Source organism: Phycodurus eques, chromosome 7, assembly GCF_024500275.1.
Source record: "Phycodurus eques isolate BA_2022a chromosome 7, UOR_Pequ_1.1, whole genome shotgun sequence".
Lineage (NCBI taxonomy): Eukaryota > Metazoa > Chordata > Actinopteri > Syngnathiformes > Syngnathidae > Phycodurus > Phycodurus eques.
In genome coordinates, this window is record NC_084531.1 from 26,744,127 (window position 1) to 26,767,410 (window position 23,284).

A 23,284-nucleotide genomic window follows, 5' to 3' on the forward strand; every position below is an offset into this window, starting at 1 on the left:
ACATTTATTGCCTTTGGCCTAAGCACAAAAAATAGATTTTCAGCGAATAACGAAAGATGGGTTCAAAACAATATGTAAATTTGAATGCCGAACTGAGAGTAATAATAAGTTTTTAGTCATAATGTTTTCTTGTGGCGGCACGGTGGTCGACTGGTTAGAGTGTCTGTCTAACGGTTCTGATGTCTGGGGTTCAATTCCCAGCTCCGCCTGTGTGGAGTTTGCATGTTCTCCCCGTGCCTGCGTGGGTTTTCTCCGGGCACTCCGGTCTCCTCCCACATCACAAAAACATGCATGGTAGGTTAATTGAAGACTCTAAATGGTGGTTTGTTGGTTTCGATGTGCCCTGCGATTAACTGGCAACCGGTTGAGGGTGTACCCCGCCTCCTGCCCCCCAATGATAGCTGGGATACGCTCCAGCACTCCCGCGACCCTTGTGAGGATAAGCGGCTAAGAGAATGGATGGCTAGATGTTTTCTTGCAAAAAGCAGATTTTTTTGTTTTACTTTTTTATTATTTATTTATTTTTAATTATTATTTTTAGATATTATCCCAGCTTTGCGGAACAGTGCTTACCACGCCTGCCTCAGTCAGCAGAGTCGAGAAGTCCCACGTTCGAATCTCAGCACTGGCCTTCCTGTGTTGCATGACCATTTGATCCCCATGCTTATGTGGCTTTTCTCTGGGTATTCTGCCACAAGCACGCGTTTTAGGTTCATTTTGAGCATTCCGGGGTATACCCCACCTTTCGCCCAAAGTCAGCTGGGATAGCTATGACGACAAGCAGTATATTAAAATAAAAAATAGTTGGACAAATTCTGTAGGTGTACCTAATGTTATAGACTGTAGTTACATATGCTAAACTGGAGGAGGCACCCGATCTCCCTTTTGTGCTGTAACGAGAGCTATCCCATAATAATATCACATCAGGCAGTGTAACACAAGTGACCCATAGATTGATTGACAGTAATACAGCTTGAGGACATTCGAGGACAGCACATAGCCTTAAAAGGGGGAGGGGTGGAGGAGGGGGGGGGGGGGGGGGTGCACAGATGCCTCAAAAGATGTTGACCAAACATGAGACCACCTCCAAGTGGGTGGTCCCCTCGCATCACTGCAGACTGTCCCTTTAATGCGTCCGAGTGCGTTAAAGAGATGACCACAAATAAGGTGCTCAGTTTAAATACGTGTGGATTACTGCCGGCTACGTTTAGAATGTACAATTAGTGCCATGTCCCCCCCCCCCCTCCCCCGCCCCCCATAAAATATATATATTTTTTAAAAACATCTCTTTTTCACTCCTCCACATTGTTTTACAAAGCTCCAATTGAGTACATATAACAATGAATACGCTCTTTTAGATCATACACACACAGACACACGCACACACACAAATGAGCATGTGATTGGTGGCCCAAGCCCTTAATCTGCTTTACATTGTTTCGCGCCCTTTAATAGGGCTCCATCATAATCATTCATTCATCGAGATGTATGGGAAACAGAGCCTGCACATCCAGAGACAGTGAATCTTGACAAAATGATTTCTCAATGGAAGAGGGGTCTCATTAGCATGAGAATTGTGGGAACTGCATGGATCTACTTTTCATGAATGTAAAAAAAAAAAGAAGAAGAAGAGAGACAGACAAGAAATAGTGCCATTATGCATCATGCTTGAGGGAAAGAAGGGGAATTTTGTGGAAGAAGGGGGGTGGGGGAGAGTGGGAATGTTATATTTTGTACACATAAAAATTGAGATTAAAATAAAAGGCTTTTACAAAGATGTTAATAGTTTGAAACTGTCAGAGAGGTAGTATTGTATTTATAGGTTTATTATAGCAGTGGTGGTTCCCAAACTGGGGTCCGGGGGGGGGGGGGGGGGGGGTCATAAATTATTATCTTAAATTAACATCATTAGAATAAAGCTAAAAAAAAAATAAAATAATTCACTTCACATAAAAATAAATTATTCTAAACTATTCTTTTCTTTAACACCATCATAAAACTTTTATGTAAAACAAAAATAAAATAAATGAATTTGTGAATGACTTATGACTTCTTTGCTTGAAAATAGGCTACTTTTTAATTCCTATGGCATTTACGGGAAAACATGTTCTTTTTCAAAATGTCCCCGTACCAAAAACAGTTTGGGAACCTCTGCACTATAGAACTGCATTGCATCATACTGCGAGCTGTTGCTCCTATTTTGCTGATCTTATTTGGCAACCTGAGAGCCTCAAAACGTGACAAAACCTCCCCATATCTGATAACAGATCATAAATCAAAAGAATTCTATCATAGTTCCATGTCAATAAATAATGCACGTAAGCAGTGCCACAATCCCAACACAGTCATGACCTGGAACAAAATGTGTGCTAAGAATCAACCAAGCACGCCACCGTCGCGCACCCAGGCACATTTGGGCGTGCTGGTGTTCATATTTTGCAAATGGGCCACATGTCACTTGTTGTTTCACCCGCAGGAGGTCCTGCCGTGTGGGTCCTGCAGACACCCTGCACAGCAACGATTTTCATACGCGGATACAGTTGGAATTGTACATGGTTCTCCTAGTATTTATCTTGTTATTGTGCACCATCACAGAGGGGTGTGCAAGACCCTGAAACTTGTCCAAAGTTGCCATATCGGGTTAGCGTTATAAACAGACGATGTCAGAACAGGTGTGCATTGCACTTATTCACTATTTTGTTTCCCCATCCAACATACAAATACAGTTAACATGTGTTATTTAACCGAGTAGTATACATGCTCAACTCCTTGATAATTAACTATATATGAATAGAAACGCTCAGCATTGTTATATGACTTGATATAATGCACTTAAATAAGATAATGGAAAATAAAAGACTTCATGCCAAATAACATTTTTGACAGTATAATCCAAGTGTAAATATCCCCGCTTGCTTAGTATTAGTTTAAACGAAGTAAACTGGCGATACCATTGAATAAATTATTGAAAATTGTAAGAGTTGATGGTGTTCAAATGTACTCAATATTAAAATTAACTATAGCCATGCTTGCTTATTATTATTTGAAACAAGTGCGAAAGCAATTCACTTCAACAAACTATCGTAAGTTCTTAGCGTTCACGCTAAATTGCTTTTAGAATGTTTTGGCCGTGTAACTCAAGTGGAATGAAGAACTCTAGGTATGCTTGATTAATATGAATTTAAAAACAAACTAGCAATGCACTTATATAAATGTTTGTTAATTGTAGCAGTTTGTGCTGAATAGACTGCCGTTATACAGTATAAACCATATTCAAATGAACCACAAGCATGCACCTTTTTCATTCATTTTAAATAAGTAATATAGAAATAAACTTGTCTACACCTTTGTAAATTGTAAGAGTTGATGCCAAATAGACTGTATTAACGCTATCCAATTTGACTCTTAAGTATTCGTGTTTATGATTAGTTTAACATAATCAATGTGTCAATACTCTTGAATAAACTTCTGTAAATTGTGTTTATTTCAAGCAGACTATCATGCAAACATGTAAACGATTTTAAAATCAACTGTCGGCGCTTATTATTAGTTCAACACGAGTGCCAATACGTTCAAATAAACTATTGTAAAAGCTTATGTCAAACAGACTATAAGTGGCTTAATTTTGCATTCAAAGATTTGCGTGTATTATGAGTGTCAATACACTTGAATACACTGTTATAAATTTGAAGAGTTCAAGACAAAGCAAATATACAATCTAAGTGGATTAAGTAATTATTAAGATTGAATTTGTGCTTTAATAATAATAATAATAAGTGAACATACTGTAAGTGTCAATCCACTTGAATTAACTATTGTAAATTGTAATAGCTCATGCCAAACACATGTGTATGTGTGCTTTTTTTTTTGTTTGTTTTTTTTGTCAATCAACTTGAATCAACTATTAAAAATGCTAAGTGTTAAACCAAACGGACACGTGGATTCGCTCTCTATTAAAAATGGGGGGGGGGGTGGAAGTATCGGTGCTTGTTATTAGTTAAAGATAGGTTAAGTGTCAATAGACTATTCGGTGTAAGGCTTTCCTAAGGGGAAGTTGATGGAGTTGGTGCCTGGCTGGTCCCCACCCCCTTCTCTCCCCCACCCCCCCCCCCCCGCCCCCCCGGGAGCTTGTCCCTTTAAAGGCTCCTGTCCCGGTTGGAGGCTAGCCCCGCCTCTGGAGCGGCCGTCCCATGAGTCATAAAGTTTAATGTCCTGCCCAAAGTTGAGACTCGACTGGGGCGAAACTTTTTTTTCTCTCTCTCTCTCTCTCTCTCTCTCTCTTTCTCTCTCTCTCTCTCTCTCTCTCTCTCTCTCTCTCTCTCCCTCCCTCCTCCAAAGTGAGCAGCGGAGATTTATCCTGCCAGCACCGAGCTGGCTCATTTCAGGCCCAAACTGCAACATTCGGGACTCGTTATTTGTTTGTTTTGATTTATTATTTTTTTCCCGCTGTTGACGCCGTTGGACATTTTGTTTGTTTGTTTGGTGTTTTTTTTTTTTTTTTTTTTTTTTTTTTTTTAGGGGGGGGTGGTGGTTGGAAGTGTTTTGGGATCGGGATAGGACAGTAGGAGTTCCAGATATGCGCTTTGTTGCCTTCTGGAGAATGCCCGCAAGAAACAACCGCAAAACGTCGACTTCGTGTGCACACTTGGACAGCTAGCAAACAACTTTTTCGTTGGGGGAAAAAGTTTAGGATGAGCCGGGACAACTTTTACTGAGCGGCGTCGACATTTTTTTTTTTTTTTTTTTTTGCACATTTCCTGCTGCGTGAAACTCTACGGAAAACAAGCTCGGGATTTGATTCGATATTTCGAGGGCTTGTGTTTTCCCTCAACTTTTGCAAGAGTTGGCGGCAGACGTTTTCGGGACAATGGATCCGAGCCAGCACAACCCTCCGGCCGGGCACCAGATCGTCCACGTCCGGGGCGACTCGGAGACCGACCTGGAGGCCCTCTTCAACGCCGTGATGAACCCCAAAAACACCATCGTGCCCCCCTCGGTGCCCATGAGGATGAGGAAGCTGCCCGACTCCTTCTTCAAGCCGCCCGAGCCCAAGTCCCACTCCAGACAAGTAAGTCGTCCGCCCCCCACCCCCTCTCTCCCCCCGGGGGCCTCCGAGGCTCGGCTCGGCTCGGCTCGGCTCCGACCCAGACAGCAGGCCCGTCCAGTTGGGGAAAGGGGGGTCCACTTCCCTCGGCCCATTTAACCTTTTTTACCCCCTCCTCACTTTCCAAGTAGACTTAAAACTGTCACGACGACTCTTAAAACCATCTAAACTGAACAAATCGCTGAGGCTGAGCTGTGTTTAATTCATGACAACGACTTGTCAGATTGTGTGCTGATGGTGGAAATCTTGTATGTGTGTTAGATTTCACGCCGTATCCTATATTGGAAATGGATGCACGTTTTGTCAAGGCCAATTTGCAGTCCACAAATCACATTTTTGCCCTATTTGTGCCTCTTTTCCTCCCCCACCCTCATACCCACAACTGTTGCTGCTCCCCTTTGGAAGTTGACTGGCCAGTGCGCATGCGTGAACACCCCCCCCCCCAATCCCAACTCCCCTCCTCCCCTCCTTACTCCCTCCTTCCTCCTCCATCCCTTTCTGCTTGCCCCCCTCCCACCTTCCTTTCCTTTCCTTTCCTTTCCTTTCCTTTCCTTTCCTTTCCTTTCCTTCCAGGCCCTACTACAAGCTTGCCTCCACACGCACAGTCTCCTAACATAAATATAAAGTTGTAATTAGAACATAAAGAATGTCTGAAAAAAAAGTTACCGCCGCTGTTTTGTCGGGTTTTAAAAATAGAGATGAGCTGCGAGGAGGTCATTTGCGTCCACTCAACATACAATCTGCAACCATTTTGTGCTAAATCAAAATGTGGTTCTGGTCAGGACTGAAAGAATATGTCATGTAATGCCATAATGTTGACGTAACAACAGGCATCTATTTTTTATTTTTTTTATGACAATTGACAACTCAGTAAAAAGTGACCAATTTTGGCCCCCAAACGGCTGATCTGCGCTTAAGTATCTCATCAGGGTCTATGTTTTGAATTCCATGGAAAACTGTTACATGGCCAAAAAGGTAGCCATATCTTCCTAAACATCACGGTTTCACCCCATTGACAAAATCGTGGACGCTGAAGCAGTGACGGCACGCAAAAAGTGGACGTGCAGGTTAATCATGTACCTTCTGTCATCTCGTGGAAGAGAATGGAATGGTTGTGCCTGTCACTATGCGTCGATGGCATTCATAGCTGAACAAAGATGATTTATTTTGGCCAAATAACAGTATTACTTGGGCACTATCTGGTGGCACCATGGTTCCGAGTAACTGTTGGAGTTGATGAGCTTCATTTCGACAAAATGTGTCCTTTGTCGAGTCCGATTTTCGCGATACGGCACGGCTTGGTCCGTATCCCCCACAAATACAAGGGGGTTCACTGTTAAGAAATAATTTTCGCACCAATTAAGGGAAGTTGGATTGTTTCCCGTTGCACACTTGATGATCTCTCACGGCACACGGCTGCTTGGGAATCAATGGTCTATAGACTCCACTCGCAAGTAGCCGGGACTGTAAATTCAGTGAAACTCTGTGGTAGACTTTTGTAGGGTAGAGCTCGACACACTGCTGTCCTGTTGATACGATATCACCGTATTGACACAGTTTTACCAATCTAAACCATACCGTGGCAAACCAAACTGAACTCTCAAACTGCCTTTGCCTTCCCATGAGAGTCGATCTGGGATTTATTCGCTTTATGACATTTCAGAGACAGTTACTCACCGAATCAGGACACGGCTGTGGTTGAAATACACGTTCATAAAACCGTTGAGGCTTTGTACATTCAGATAATTAGATGTGTGGCGACGTCAGTGACTATTGCTTTCATCACAAAGGGGCGTGGGCAGTGAGAAAACATCGGACTCTTGTGCACTCCACCCAGGGTGGGACACGGGCCCCAGAAAATAGTCGAACATTGGTCAAACTCCTCAAGCGGTTTGGCCCCAAATCTCTGGCGGCGGTGAAAAATTTCAGTGTGTTTCCATCGAGAAGGATCCCAAAATGTCCAATCCATACTCGCAGATACCAAAAGATTTTACCGATTGTAACTATTCCGACGGCACTTGAACTGTACAGCTTGGTGGAAACAGGAGCCTCTTTGACACTGCCTTCCTGTACTGTAGAGCTGCAATTTTATTGGCTTATGTATTTCAGAGCCGCCACGGTGGGAAAACCGGTTAGCACATCTGCCTCACAGTTCTGAGGACCGGGGTTCAAATCCCGGTTCCACCTGTGTGGAGTTTGCATGTTCTCCCCGTGCCTGGGTGGGTTTTCTCCGGGCACTCCGGTTTCCTTCCACATCCCAAAAACATGCGTGGTAGGTCGATAGAAGACTCTAAATTGCCCGTAGGTGTGAATGTGAGCGGGAATGGTTGTTTGTATGTGCGCTGCGATTGGCTGGCGACCGGTTCAGGGTGTACCCCGCCTCCCGCCCGAAGATAGCTGGGATAGGCTCCAGCAGTCCGCGACCCTAGTGAGGACAAGCGGTAGAAGAAAGTGGATGGATGGATGGATGTATTTCAGACAGAACTCAAGGAAACGAATGACTGCACTTCACTGGGGTCAGATAATTAAATGTGTGCTGACATCATCTTGACCGTGAGAGTTGCTTTCAACACAAAGCGGCGTGGGCAGACACAGGTGTTAAACTTCACACACTGCCTATTGTACGCCCAGAGCTGGCAAAAAACGTACTCACACCTTGTGCTTAAGTAGAAGTACAGATACCTGTGTAAAAAAAGACTGGTAAAACTAGAACTACTGATTCAACTACTGTACCTATCCATCCATCCATTTTCTGAGCTGTTTCACATCACTAGGGTCGCGGGCGTGCTGGAGCCCATATCAGCTATCATCGGGAAGGAGGCGGGGTACACCCTGAACTGGTTGCCAGCCAATCGCAGGGCACATACAAACAACCATTCGCACTCACATTCACACCTACGGGCAATTTAGAGTTGTCAATTAACCTACCGTGCATGTTTTTGGGATGTGGGAGGAAACCGGAGTGCCCGGAGAAAACCCACGCAGGCACGGGGAGAACATGCAAACTCCACACAGGCGGGGCTGGGGATTGAACCCTGGTCCGCAGAACTGTGAGGCAGACGCTCTAACCAGTCGGCCACCGTGCCGCCTACTGTACCTACTGTAAGTAAAAAGTACAGATTCCCTGTAAAGAGTAGAAAGTACAGCTATCAGTTTTCAAACGTAGGGAGTGAAAGTAAAAAGTCGGCAGAAAACTAAATACTCGAGTAAAGATCCAGATACCTGAAAAAAAATTCCTTAAGTACAGTAACAAATTATTTACTTCCCGCCACGTGCTATGCATCAGAACTACTGTTTCTGTCATCACACTTATTAGAGCATCGGTTCTCAAACCTTTTACACCAAATACATAAAAAAAATATATACTTAGCTCACCAAGTTCCACCATCATGACCAACATTCGAATTTAGTAGCGCAAAAGGCCAAAATGTTACCAAAAAACAAGACAGAGGTTTTATTCCAACAGTTTGAACATTAACACTGCGCTTAAATATACAGGAAGAAAAAAAACTGTCAATCAATAATGATTCAATTAGAATGTACTGCACCCAAGTTAAATATGTACGAGAATAAGTGTTGAAAAAAACAAAATTAAAGATTAAATGCAAATGCATTAACTTATAAGTGAGTTAAATACAACTGAATTGTACTCAGGCAGTGATTCTTTGGTGTACCACCAGAGGGAGCCCATGTAGCGCTACTGGTGTCTGTACCACACTTTAAGAATCACTGCATTAGAAGTAACGCAAATTCGTACCTTAAACTCACGCATCTTGTTTTTATTCCCTTTCGCAGGCAAGCACAGACGCGGGCACCGGCGGCGCGCTCACACCGCACCACGTGCGCGCACACTCGTCGCCCGCTTCCCTGCAGATGGGCGCCGTCTCCGGGGGCTCCCTGTCCGGCATGCCGCCGGCGGGCGCCTCCCCCCAGCACCTGCGGCAGTCCTCGTACGAGATCCCCGACGACGTGCCGCTGCCCCCGGGATGGGAGATGGCCAAAACCGCCTCGGGCCAGAGATACTTCCTCAAGTAAGGGCATCAACTCTCTCCTCGCTGGCTTTGTCCTAACCTGCAAAGTGTTTTTGTTACAATCGGTTGCATTAAGGTGATCAGGAGGCTCTCTGAAAACTGCCCAATTGTTCAAAAATGATATCATGAACTCGCTGCATGCAATCAGTTCTTTAATATTTGCAATGCTTTTGTGTGACTTTGTGGTTGACATTTTTAATCCAATATCCAATTTCCCTTTCAATGCTCATTTTAGGGGACTGCAATATTAGTGACTCTTATCTCAATGTCGTCCATGATTTATGTCATATGTAACAATCATATTAGCTTTAAAATTTGGACAGAGAGGTAATTGGTTGAGTGTGTTTATGAGGGCGCCGCTCCCTATATGTAGGTATGCACTTCTTTAATAAACAATCTATTGCAAAAAAAAATTTTTTTAAATTTTTTATAAACTATTGACATCATAACTCCCAAATTCCAAACATATATTGTGATTTTGTGTAATTATTTTGAAAAATGGTCAAAATTACTGTAAAAAAAAAAAAAGAAAAGGTCCTTCATGAAGCTCATGGACGCACGAGCGCAGCATTTGCGAGACGAACATTTTTGCAGCCGTTTTCTGTGGTTGAAGATGTGTGGCTTGGTCCATCCATCCATCCATTTTCCGAGCCGCTTCTCCTCACTAGGGTCGCGGGCGTGCTGCAGCCTATCCCAGCTATCATCGGGCAGGAGGCGGGGTACACCCTGAACAGGTTGCCAGCCAATTCACCCCTAAGGGCAATTTAGAGTCCTCAATCAACCTACGACGCGTGTTTTTGGGATGTGGGAGGAAAACGGAGTGCCCGGAGAAAACCCACCCAGGCACGGGGAGAACATGCAAACTCCACACAGGCGGGGCCGGGATTTGAACCCCAGTCCTCAGAACTGTGAGGCAGACGCTCTAACCAGTCGTCCACCATTGTGGCTCGGTCACTTAATTGAAATGCTTAACCCATGTTATGTTTTGCACTGTGTCGTACACATTTGAACCTCTATGACTATCAAAGTATAACGGTTGGATTAAGCATGGGTCCGTTGGTCATGCCTGCAGAGTGAGGTGCAGGCATACCTTATGGACCCACGCTGAATCCAACTGTTACACAAGTCGTGTTTTTGGTTTACATTTTTGTATGTTTCAATTTCCATACATCCATCCATTTTCTAGACCGCTTTATCCTCACAAGGGCCGTGGGCCTGCTGGAGCCTATCCCGCCAGCCGTCTTCGGGCGAGAGGCAGGGTACATCCTGAACTGGTCGCCAGCCGATCGCAGGGCACATATAAACAAACAACCATTCGCGCACACATTCACACCTAAGGGCAATTCAGAGTCTCCAATCAACCTACCATGCATGTTTTTGGGATGTGGGAGGAAACCGGAGTCCCCGGAGAAAACCCACGCAGGCAGAGGGAGAACATGCAAACTCCACACAGGCGGGACCGGGATTTGAAGCCCGGTCCGCAGAACTTTGAGGCAGATGTGCTAACCAGATGTCCACCGTGCCGCCATGTTTCAATTTGTATACAATTAGTCAAGGAATAAGAGTCAGTTACTATTAGAAACTGCTGTGTTTAAATAATGGTTACCTTGAAACAAGTTACTACTGTGTTAGCGGTCGACAACGTTGCATTGTGACCCGCGTACTAATTCGGGTTATGGAACTCCATCGTAAACTGACTGTATTAGTTATCCTAAACATTCTGAGAATACAATGTTGTCGTCTATGACCAAGCATATCTCGTTACAAAATGTGTAGTGCTGAAGGTGTCCTATCTCGGAATGTGCCAGGTGATAAGGTTGTACTGACGCAGCTAAAGTTTGGTGAAAAGTTTCAGGATTTTGGGTACAAAATCAAACCTGCCGTACATTATGCTGACGGTCATTTGCAGAACTGCTACAACGCACAATGGTGGACAGTCCTCCCAAACGCAGTCAATTGCAGGTTATTACATTTAGCTAGCAAACAAGACGAGTCTTTAGTGGGCTGTATGTAGCGTTCATCTGGTTTTGCTGTGGAGACAAAAGGTCCTCTGTGGTGGCCTCGGCAGACACAACTTTGCTCGTTGCTAACCTGTGGATCTGGACGCCACTCGCCGTCTCAAAGGTAGCATATAAAGTCAAGCTGCAAGCCTCTCAGTTATTTTCATGATAAAAATTGTATATTTTTAAGACGTTGGACCTCTTCCACAAATTATATCTATATCTAAAAGTCATATATTGTCAAGAAACTACAGTAGTTGTATACTGTCGAGATAAATCGTATCCATTGTAGAGTATTTGAGAAAAGGTCATATTTTCTAGCTGTTAATATAGTCTCTAGATTAAAGTCATAATTTTGCAATAGTTGTATATATTTGAGAAGCGAGTTGTCTATGCTCAACGATTAAAAGTTGTATATTGTCGAGATTATAAAGCTGTGATTTTACAAGACCAAAGTTAATTTTGAGAATAAAAATAAAGATTTGATTGTGTAAAATTAAAATATTTTTGAGAATGAAGTTGTACATTTAAGATAAGAGTAGTATATTTTTTTTAGATTAAAATTAGAAGATGACCAGAATAAAGTTTTACACTGAGAAAAAAGTATTTTTAGATAATTTTGTATTTTCGAGAATACATTCCTAATTTCACCAAAATAAAGTTGTATATTTTCTACATTTTTTGGGACATTTTCTATCTGTTAGAGATAAACAAAATTGGGATATATTCAAGATTAAAGTTAGAATTTTACGAAACTAAAATGAAGCACTCAGTATTTTGTCACGTCAACATCAGATTATTATCGGTATTTGGACTTTGAAGCGATTGTATACACGTTTGTGTCTGTTCCGGAGAAAGAACCACATGGATTCTCGTAAAATTCAGACCCTAATCTTGAAATCTTTTCCTGAAAATAAACAACTTTATTCTCGAAAGATTACAACATTTTTCTTTTTAGCTGGCCTTGATACTCCCTCGTAACTTTTAGATGCCTCTTATAGGGCGTCAGTTGTAACGCGAGTGACCTACCGCTTTGCCGCTATTCCATAATGATTCTGGAACAGCTCGTTTTGATGCCGGAGGTCGACCCTTCCTCCGCCTCTAGTGCAACAAATTAAACAAAAAAGCGACTGCACAAACACGATCCGCTCTGATTTACCCGGGATCAAAAAAGTGATTTCGCTGCCAGACGTTTCACATCTGGACTACATCTGTCGGGTTTCAAAGAAATGTGTGTGTTTAGGATGGTGGGGTGGGTGGTGTTTTGCAGACTCTCCCAGGATCGCTGCCATTGTTGAGAAACTGATAATTATTCAATTTGGTGAGATAAATCAAGGCTTTAGTTGCGTAAAAGCCAGTTGTACGTACTTGAAACTCTTGTTATGGGTTTTGACTCGATTGCTGGGATTCGAATTTGTGTTGTCTTTTCATGTGGAATCGTATGTCAGTTGGCTGACAGTCAAAGGAAGACGAAAATGCAACTCCCAAGTAGCGTTTGCGACACTAAAACAATGATTAAAGCAAGAAAAAACTAAAGAAAACCAAAGTATATTTATTTATACAGCTCATTTTATACACAAGGTAAGTCATTGTGCTTGACATGATTAAAAGCATTTAAAAAAATAAAAACAAGAACAAAACTCATCAAACATCACAACGGCAACATTTGATCTGGAATTTGCGTCTTATCCTGATGTGATTGTGTCCTGTGTCTATTTGTTTGAAGCACTGGAGAATTAAAGGAGACATATTATGCTCTTTTTGAAATATATATAACAATTTAAAACAGTTCTGAAACTATGTGGCACATCATGGGTTTTGACTCGCTTGGATTGCTTACTTGGATTTGTGTTGTGTTTTCATGTGGCTGACTGTCAAAGAAAGCCGACTCCTAAATAATGTTTGCTATACTAAAACAATGATCTAAACAGGAACAAAAAAACACTTTGGGTCCATCTCTGCTGTTGGCTTGCAAACCCCCAAAATGTCACACAAGTGAAAGAAAATCGCACATCACAGCGTCGACATTCGATCTGGAGCACAGACGGCCTTTGGCTGCCGCTGCTGGAAAAGACACTCCCCTATTTATAAACAGTCCGGCTCTGACACCGAAGTGTTGAGGCCAAGCAGCGAAGCTCGGAGAGTGAGTGTGTGGCGGAGAGGGGGGGAGGGGGACGACGGACAAGCGGCACGTCAGCTCACGTTTCCTTCAGTTGTCTCCGCCGGCTGTATCAATCAGGGCTGGAGGAGGAATTCCCTCGGCAGTTGTTTATGAGCACACTGTAGGACGTCGGCATGGTGGGTGATGGGCCTCTGAGTCATAGCGACCCCGCGGATACCATCATCCCGCTTCCCTTTAAGAGCGGCGGTGTCAATAGAGAGCCGCCGTGCTGTGACGGGACCTCTTTTGTGTCAGCGCAGTTAAATGGCAGCCGTGTGGAGACGAGCAGAAAAGCGGGGGGTTCCCTTTTGTCCCGCCACTGAAACAGTGATCTTTATTCACACCGCAGGCCTATGTAAGCCTTCCTAAAATTCAGGGTGTCCCAAAAAAAAATATACCCACTCTTTGAGTGCCATTAGTTTTATTTTTTGGTTTTGTCTCCGGTGGGGAAAAAAAGCCTAAATAATGGTAAATGTACAGTTAACTTTTGGAGGAAGAAATTTTGTCATGAAGTGCTACAGGGAGTACGAAAAAGTCACAGAAGACAGTTTCACAGGAATCCTCGCATCAGATGTAGTTTTATGGGGATATTGCGAAGACATCGGCGAGCCGTGGATGGGCCTTCAGTGGGGACTTAAGCGACTGAAACCTCTCAATGCCACGACTATGATGTCGCAATTATAGAAAGTCCATCCATCCATCCATTTTCTGAGCCGCTTCTCCTCACGCGGGTCGCGGGCGTGCTGGAGCCTATCCCAGCTATCATCGGGCAGGAGGCGGGGTACACCCTGAACTGGTTGCCAGCCAATCGCACAATTATAGAAAGTGAAACCATCAATGCAAAACAAACAAAAAAACACAATACAACAGCTCGCCACTGTGCCAAGTAATCATCTGGAGTACTTCAGAATCAATATTTATTCTAATAAAATGACATAAACAAAACATTTAAATGAATCTTACTCACGAGAGAAGTTAATGCTTGAACATATTAATCTGTGCACATCGCTACAGGTGTGTTTTGCTAGTCGAACCTGGCTTGCTCTGGCCAACCAATCAGTGGATGTAAAAATGCAACTGAAACTGGTGGAAACCAGTTTGAACGTTTGCGAGAAACGCAGAATTAGTAGACTAGACAGACTTGGGGAGAAAAATATTTTCTTTCATGTCATTAAAAGTTATTTTTTCTCTAATATTAACTCAGACTTGTGTCTACAAACACCTAAATCAAAACGACATATATGGATAATGGCAAGTCAAAGAGTGAGTACATTTTTTTTTTTTTTTTAAGATGGCAGGTGATGAGATGACAGCTTTTTTGGGGCACTGCATCGTAGTTTGTATTAAAAACAACAAATGAAGTTTGCCCAAATAAATATAGCGATAATTGGTAGTGAGGGTTCCAGGAGCAATTATGATGTTGATAGAGTTTCCCAATTGTTGCATGAGAAAGAAAAACACCTCCAATTTAAAGAGTGCTCCAACGTCAACAAAGTCTGTTGACCTTTCCTCTTCTTTCTTCCAGCACTTAGCTGTGGCCTTTGATTTATGACAGCAGGGAGGTTGGGTCACCTTGCTTAGTGCTAGCTGACTGGGGGGGCTTAGGGGGGTCGGGGGTGTGGGGGCTGGGTCATAAACTAATGAAGGTTTCTAATTTAGACACACCGGCCAACTAGGAGGGGTAATCACTGTTTCCGGACGCTTATTAAATGCAGCTTTCAATGAGCTTTTTAGTCCGTGGGAAGTTAGCCCTAAGCTGGGGTGAGCTCCTTTGGCGGGGTAGGGGTGGAGTAGTTATTGTCCGGCCACGGGGGCAGGTAAAGCCATGTGTTGATGGACGCTTTTGTCTTTTCCCAATTGGATTTTAAAAGAGGCGACTTTAAAAGAGGCGACTTTAAAAGAGGCGACTTTTCCCGCGTCCAGTTGTGTTTCTGTTAAGCATGACAACAATTAAAGGAAGCACATTAGTTTGTGTATCATTTGTTCTTTCTATTTTCAATTGACAATAAAAAAAAAAAAAAATCACAGATTATTTTGTTTGTTTTTCAATCTAACACAAAAACAAATGCCTGATGTTTAATACTTCAGTTTTAGGCTGCGGTCAAAAAATAGAAAAATAGGTCACATGACGGAATTTGATTTTAACATTTAATTGGTCTGGTTTACGTGACCTGACATTTTGGTAATGGGCAGGAACATGATCTATCAACCATATTATATCTTACAGGGAACATATTTTATGGGTATTTAACGCATCTTTACTAGTGTTCGTTATCAAACGTCCGGGTCATGTAAACCCGTCCAATTTAATCAAATTCTGTCTTGTGGTCCATTTTTCCACTTCATCATTTTGTTCTAAGCCTAAAATTTAAGTAGGATTCCCCCCCCCCCAAGCATTCAAGTACCATAAGGCGCACTTAGATTTTCTCCAAAATGGACGGGGCGCCTTATAATGCGCCACACCTTATGTGTGCACCGAGTTCCAAAATCTGTAAATGTTGTTGTGTGACTTTGATGAGCGCGCCGCTTGACTGACTGGGAGCATTTCCTGCCGACACGCTGCTTATATAGAGGAAAGACGGACGTGACTGAGGACAGCATGGCTGGGTGGACGAGGAAAAAAATGAGAGGATGGCTGAGTGAGGTGTACGTAAAGAGACCGGACGTTTTTTCCCACGCGTCACCGTACCTGTTGATCTGTGACTCCATGCGCGCCCATCTCGAAGCTGCTGTGAAAAAACAAATGCAGCAAATGAACTCTGAGCTTGCCATCATTCCGGGAGGCTTGATGAAGAAACTCCAACCGCTGGACATTGGTGCAAACAGGGCATTCAAAGTGAAGTTGCGAGCAGCGTGGGAGTGATGGATGACAGATGGCGAACACAGCTTTACTAAGACTCGGAGGCAGCGCCGGTCGAGTTACGCCACCATATGTGAATGGATTGTGGATGCCTGGACTAAGGTATCTGCTTTGACTGTTGTCGAGCTTTCGCGAAAGCCGGCATCATTGCTGAACAGCCCCCCGGCAACGAGAATGACTCCGACAATGACGAGAGGGAACCCGGCATGTTTGATGGAGAACTTGCCCAGCTGTTCATTTTGGATACAGAAGATGTGGACTTTCATGGATTTGTGGATGAGGGTTGATCAAAATATAACATGAGTACACGGTTAAATACTTCAATGAAGTACAACCAAACTCACTGTTTACATTGTTAAATACTTCAATAAAGTACAACTGAACTCAGTTTTGCTCCCGCTGCCTTTTAGAGTGCATGCAGTCTACCGTATGTTTTAAGCTAGCGTATGTTTGACCATGCCTGTTACGGTGCGCCTTATGTATGTGTTAAATACAGAAATAGACCCCGTAACTGAGACTGCGCCTATTAATACGGTGCACCTTATGGTTGCGAAAGTACGGTATGTGCAACTTTTCAGAAGCTAATGATAATTCGTGCAGCAGCTCAGCTTACCTTTTGGCTTTGACATTATAACAAGAGCACTGAACACATGGGAATGTGGGTGTTTCTGCATGATAGTACCTCTGCATAATTGTGTTTCAGAAAGTGTAATCACTCGAAAGTGGCTCTGTATCTTCTGCAAGCCTAGCCGATCAAGTCACGAGGTGAAAATTTGTCTGGGGGTCAGTTATTATGCAAAGGGTTGGTTAGCTCGGAAGTGCAAAACGGCTTGCTTCGTCACATTTTCAGAAATTGGGAGATGTTAAAATGTTTCCTGGGTTGAAGATAGCTGGGATAGCACGCCCGCGACCCTTGTGAGGATAAAGCGGTACAGAAAATGGATGTTTAATTTGACACATAATGGTGGATAGTCACTCTAGAGCAAGGATTTCCAACCTTTATGAAGCCAAGGCACATATTTTACAATTGAAAAATCTCACGGCACACCAACAAACATCCATCCATCCATCCATTTTCTGAGCCGCTTCTCCTCACTAGGGTCGCGGGCGTGCTGGAGCCGATCCCAGCTGTCATCGGGCAGGAGGCGGGGTACACCCTGAACTGGTTGCCAGCCAATCACAGGGCACATAGAAACAAACAACCATTCACACTCACAGTCATGCCTACGGGCAATTTAGAGTCTCCAATTAATGCATGTTTTTGGGATGTGGGAGGAAACCGGAGTGCCCGGAGAAAACCCACGCAGGCACGGGGAGAACATGCAAACTCTACACAGGCGGGGCCGGGGATTGAACCCCGCACCTCAGAACTGTGAGGCTGACGCTCTAACCAGTCGTCCACCGTGCCGCCCCAACAAACATTGGATACATTAATTACAGTATGTACTTCCTGCCATCTAATAGAAGAGAATTTATTTGGTCTGTCTGGCACTTTGCCAGGCATAAATAGATGAATAAAGATACATTATTCCTTGGAAATAAATGATTGGTGGCACGGTGGACGACTGATTAGAGCATCTGCCTCAGAGTTCTGAGGACTGGGGTTCAAATCCCGGCCCCACCTGTGTGGAGTTTGCATGTTCTCCCCCCATCCATCCAAATGGATGGATGGAATAAATGATTTTTTGAGTAATTAAGTAAAATTTGATATTTCCCACAGCACACCGGAAGAGCGCTCACGGCACACTAATGTGCCCCGGTTGGGAATCACTGCTCTAGAGAGCCAACTGTTTGTATATATGCCAAGAAAAAGTCAATTTTCCATAAATTAAAGACCCCGAAACTGGGTTTAAGCGAACATTTCTGCTAAATAATGCACTAAATATCAACATAGCCAGCTTGTTTTATCTATTTCAGTGTGTTAATGAGGCCTTGTACTTGTACTTCACCACATCAAAAATGAGCACTGAGCTTGTAATTGGATTTCATTCCCGACCGTACTGACCCCGTGGTTGCACAAATGGCACTCGGGAAAAAGGCGCCGTGAGCCTGTGTGAAGAGCTCATTTGGGCTAACTTTGTGTTTGACAAACTTTTGCTTTATTGACCACACACACAGACAAGACCCTTCCTGTTCAACTGGGGGGCCTGTCAGCTCAGCACACAAATGGGACTGTGAGAAAGTGGAGCCCCGTGTTTACCAAAGTCTTGATGTAACACCTCTGTCCCAGACATCAATGCCTCCACTGTCAGCTGAGGGCATCTCCAGCCTGGGAAGTGGGTATTCTCAGGTGGGTTCAGGGGTTAAATTTACCCAAAGAGCTTCACGTTTGGTCATTATCACCAGAAGAGGATATTTTCAAAATAAGTTCCCTATTTAAACAATGGAAATAAAATGAATTCAATGAGTTCAGTACTATGTACTATGTCTTGCCTTGGTATATTACCACTAATATCCTTTGCAAAAACACTCAGAAAATGTCTTGAAAAACAAAAACAAAACACATAGGTCAGGCCTGGCCAGTTTGTCGTCCACTAAACCGCTTGAGTTCATAGGGTCCAAAGGGTCAGAGACTGATCAGTATATAACTATTTATTACAAAATTTTGCCAAGGAATTACTGTCCATCCAAGAGGATCACGACCAGATCCTTAAAGTTCTCCATTGGCAGCATTTTGAGTTGCTGTGAAAAGTGTAGTTCTCGGCTTGACAAATTTAAGCTAACAGATAATTTAAAAAAAAGAAAAAGAAAAAAAAAGAATCAAGCTGAATAGACTACTAAGTCGTTAAATTTAAGCTTACATTGCAAACAACATTGTTGCAGCATTTTGTGGAGTCATTATGAACATTGATTTTGGCTTGACAAATTCAAGATAGACGAAATTCATCCTAAAGTTACTATGAAAATAGTTACTGGATCTGTTTGACAATGTCAAGGTAACGCCTAGAAGCTAATTAAGCTATTTAAGCTTTTCTTGGCGTGACAAATTCAAACTAATGTCTAAAAGTCGAGCTACGTGATCAAAATAGTCATTAGCTTGACAAATCTATGGTAAAAAACTATAATTTAGGATTACATTTTAAACAAATTTGTTCTTGGTTTAACAAATTCAAGCTAACGGCTATAATTCAAAACTAAAGTTGCTCAGATCTGTCAAATCCAAACTCGGGGCACAAAGTCAAGCTGAAGTAGCTATTTAAATGGTTGTCAGCTTGACAAATCCTCAGTAAAATCTAACATTTAAGCTTATATTACGAACAAAATTGTCCTTAGCTTGACAAATTTAAGATAAAATCCAAAGTAAAGTTGCTGTGACAAAAGTTGTTAGCTTGACAAATCCAAGTTAAAAGCTAAACCTTCTGCTGGAATTGCTGACATAATTGTTAAAGTTGGAGCTAAAGTTGCTATTGAAATAGTTCCTCAAATACTTGAAGTTCTTGAATGGCAACATTTTTTAGAAAAATTCTGTATATGACGTGTGATTAACTAACACCTTTAAGGAGCAACCGATTAAGTTGACAAATACATGTGTTTGGTCGGGGGGAAAAAAAAAAAAACAGCAGTGGGGCTAAAGCCACACACTCACAGTTTTTAGACGTGTCTTGTCGAAACAAACGCCTCTTCAAAGAGAAACTTAAAGCCACAATGGGGTCACAGAGGTTGCCCCAATAATCTCCCTTGATGATGTCCTGCTGATAGAGAGGCAACCAGGCATTCCCCAGCAAGACCAGAGCTGAGGTGGTCATTCTCATTTTAGGGGCCTGATTACATCTGGCCCCCCTCGGTGCGCTCTTTAGTCACTGGCTTCAACCGCCTTCTGAGCATGTACCCCCACTACGAGGGCAACTGCTGAGACCTCGGGACCTTTGTTTCTAAAACCTGACAACTCATCCATAGCGGGCATTTTTCATTACAGAGACACTCGCCAAGTGGAACGCAGACAGTCAATCAAGTTTTGGTTCTGGTCTAACGTTATATCAAGTGTACCGGTATTATTCTGAGTTTCGGTTCTGGTCTAACGTTATATCAAGTGTATTATTCTGAGAGTTCCAAGACTAGAAATTCACTTGTTATTCATGTGATCATTCTAGAGAGGATGCAAGTTTATATGGTGCTTTTTCATGAAAAGCAACCCACTGAGCTAGTCATTGTTTTGTACACTTGTGATTCTGTAACTCTGAACAACAAAGTCATTTATTAAAAACCGGTCAGTCACCCTCCTCCTCCTCTTCCTCAGTAGGAGATTATAAATAACACCCGCACAATAAACGCCACCTTGATAAGTGGGCCATCCGTCAAGGACACGTCGAGAGTCCGGGTGGATCAAGAGTCGTTGTTCTGGGCTCAGCTGAGCCACATGAGACTGTGATAACAGTTCAAATGAGCATCTTAACGGCCATCCATTTTGATAATAACGAAGCTGTAATTGTACTGTAAAAAATGAATAGGACGGGGGTGCCCATGGGTTAAGAATCGCGACTTCACTTCATTCTCCACGGCTGCGTCGTCAACAACAAGCAGTCCTTTGAGTGGATGGAAATACCACAACGCCGCCATCTTATCCTTTGCCTAAGCTAAGGCCACTTACACGTGATTAGTGTTGTATTTGTAGCATTTCTGCAACAAAATAACTCAGTTAGCCACCATAAAAAGCTAGCTTTTATGCTAGCAAGCTAGCATAAAAAGTACAGTTCAATTGATGCAAGGTGTGACAAGAACTGTTCACTATTGCCACCCCACAAAGCCAGCACGCAAAGTACAGTCACCAAAACTTTTAAAACACTCATTTAAGTTACTTGTATTCAGATTCTCTGGATTATGGATACATTATTTTAAATCTAATCTAAATCACAATTTATGTATGAGCATATTTGAATCTATTTGTATGATTGGCTAACATTCTCCTCGCTAAACTTCTGGCCAAAGTAATCAAAATAATAATGGATAAAAGTCAAGCTCACATAGCTTTTTAAATTCTTCTTCATTTGACAAATTAAAGCTAAAAGTAAAGCCCAAGTAGCTATCGTTATACCTCTGATCTGAACAAATTCAAAGTAAATGTTAGAATTTAACATCGCTAACAAAATTGTTCTTGGCTTTGAAAATGAAAGCAATCTGCTAAAAGTCAAGCTAAAGTTTGAAATAAATTTGTTCTTGGATTAACATATTCAAGATAGCGACTAAAAGTCAACCTAAAGATCCTAACACAATAGCTATTTGATGACAAATCCAAGCTAAAAGCTAATATGTCTGCAAAATTTGTGAATAAAATGTGGAGCTATCCACTATGATTCAAGCTAAAATAGTTAAAATGGTTCTTAGCCTGGCAAATTCAGGTTAACTGCTAAATGTCTAGCTAAAGTTGTGAACCAAATTGTTCTCAGCTTGAAAAATTCAAGCTTTAAGGTAAAATGTGAACTAAAGTTGCTGTGAAATATGTATTGGCTTGACAAATTCAAGCTCATGGAAGAAATTCAAGCTAACTGCTAATATTTAAGCTAAAATTGCTGTGAAACTAGTTCTTAGCTTGACAAATCCAAGTTAAAAGATGAATTTATGCTAATATAGCAATCAAAATAGATATTGGCCTGACAAATCAATGGGAAAAGCTTACATTTACTCGCACGTACTGTGGCTATCAAGATAGGTCTTAGCTTGATAAATCCAAAATCCAAGCTAACAAGAAAAAGTCAAACTAAAGCAGCTATCAAAATGGTTCTTAGCTTGACAAAACCAAACTAAAACTTGACGAAACTAACAGCTAATATTCAAGCTAAAGTTGATTAGTTAGGCAGCGGCCTGCCATTCGGTGGTTTGTCCCTACGGGAAACAGAGATCCCCCCGAGGAAGGGTGTCTCCACCGCACCACAGGCGGGTAAAGATAACACTGAGCAGTTGCAACCACAGTACGGGTTTAAGGATCATCAGCAATTCCTCGCAGCAACTGGTGGGCCACCCCCTTCCCAACAGTTGGTGCCGCGTTTTTGTTTTTGTTTCATGTTTCGCCCGCAGGAAGTGGCATCCGCCTCAGGCCATATTAGGCCGGCTGAATGGATTATCTTTTAGTATTACAGCCTGGTGATGAATTACCAGCTGCTTGTAACTCATTGACCCGCTCTCTGAGTTACCAAATGTTTTGAATACAGAGTGCCGGTGAGGCGGAAAAGATGGTATTTCATCACTAACTCCTTTGATCATCAACTTTTGTTGATTTGTCCAATAAATGACTTGATAGAAAAGTCAATAGGATAATGATCAGTTTTGTGATTGGTGACAAAGCACAGCGTTATTAGTGTTAGTGTGTAATCTAAATGTGAAAAAATTTGTGCTATTTTTACATTTAAAAAACAAACAAATGTGTAATTTTTTAAATGTAGAGTTTTCATTTAACTTTTTTATAACATATATTTGTTCAAATTGTTGTATCGTTCAAATTGTTTTACAATTTTTTAAAAGTTACACATTTCTTTAAACCTTTCTACATTTAAAAATGTTCAAATGTTAAAAATACTGACCTATCTTTCAACCTCTAGACGTTTTTGTTAGCTTTTGATGCGGGCGGTGTTTACTTTTAGAATTAGAATATATGGAAGTCCAATAAAAAACATGCAGCAAGCCCACATATGGCCCCCGGGCCAAACTTTGGAGACAACTTGAATAGATTTAAGGGTAACATTTGTTGTTTGCGGGTAGTGGTGTACGAGGATCTCATCAAATTCTGACTTCCTTATCCCACTGCTTTTCTTCCATTCTCCTCCCCTTTGTAATAAATGTCATAGTTTCCATAGTGGGAAGAAGGGAGGCAGGGCAGAGTGTAACGGTACCGCAGCATCTCGGGCGGCCAATCGCGTTCATAGGGGGAAAAAGCTTCCGTGGATGTTTTTTCCCCTCTTTCAGTCCTTTTCTCTATTGGACAGTTGTATCAGCCCGCTCCCCGTGACCCCTCTTTCTCAAGGGGGCCCCTTCAGTCTGAGCAGTTCCAGCTACTTTGCTTGCTTTTGCTCTGTGTGTGTGTGTGAGGGCCACGAGGGGGAGGGGGTCCGGGGTCGGGGATTTGGCAGCTCCTTTGATCAGTAAAGCATAAACAAGAGGGGGGCTTCAAAATGGGTTGCATTGTGCAGTGGAGGG

The 23,284-nt window shown here is 42.5% G+C and overlaps 1 protein-coding gene across 2 annotated transcripts in view; it reads left to right on the forward strand.

The window, feature by feature from the left end:
* Positions 1-4,523: 4,523 nt before the first annotated feature.
* The window catches only part of yap1 (Yes1 associated transcriptional regulator), a 39,107-nt gene continuing 20,346 nt past the window's right edge, over positions 4,524-23,284 (forward strand). For both annotated transcript variants that reach the window (XM_061681642.1, XM_061681643.1), the window contains exons 1-2: positions 4,524-5,068; positions 8,900-9,135. In XM_061681642.1, coding sequence (XP_061537626.1) covers positions 4,868-5,068; positions 8,900-9,135 — 437 coding nt within the window. In that variant the 5' untranslated portion in view covers positions 4,524-4,867. The remainder of the gene's footprint in view (positions 5,069-8,899; positions 9,136-23,284) is intronic.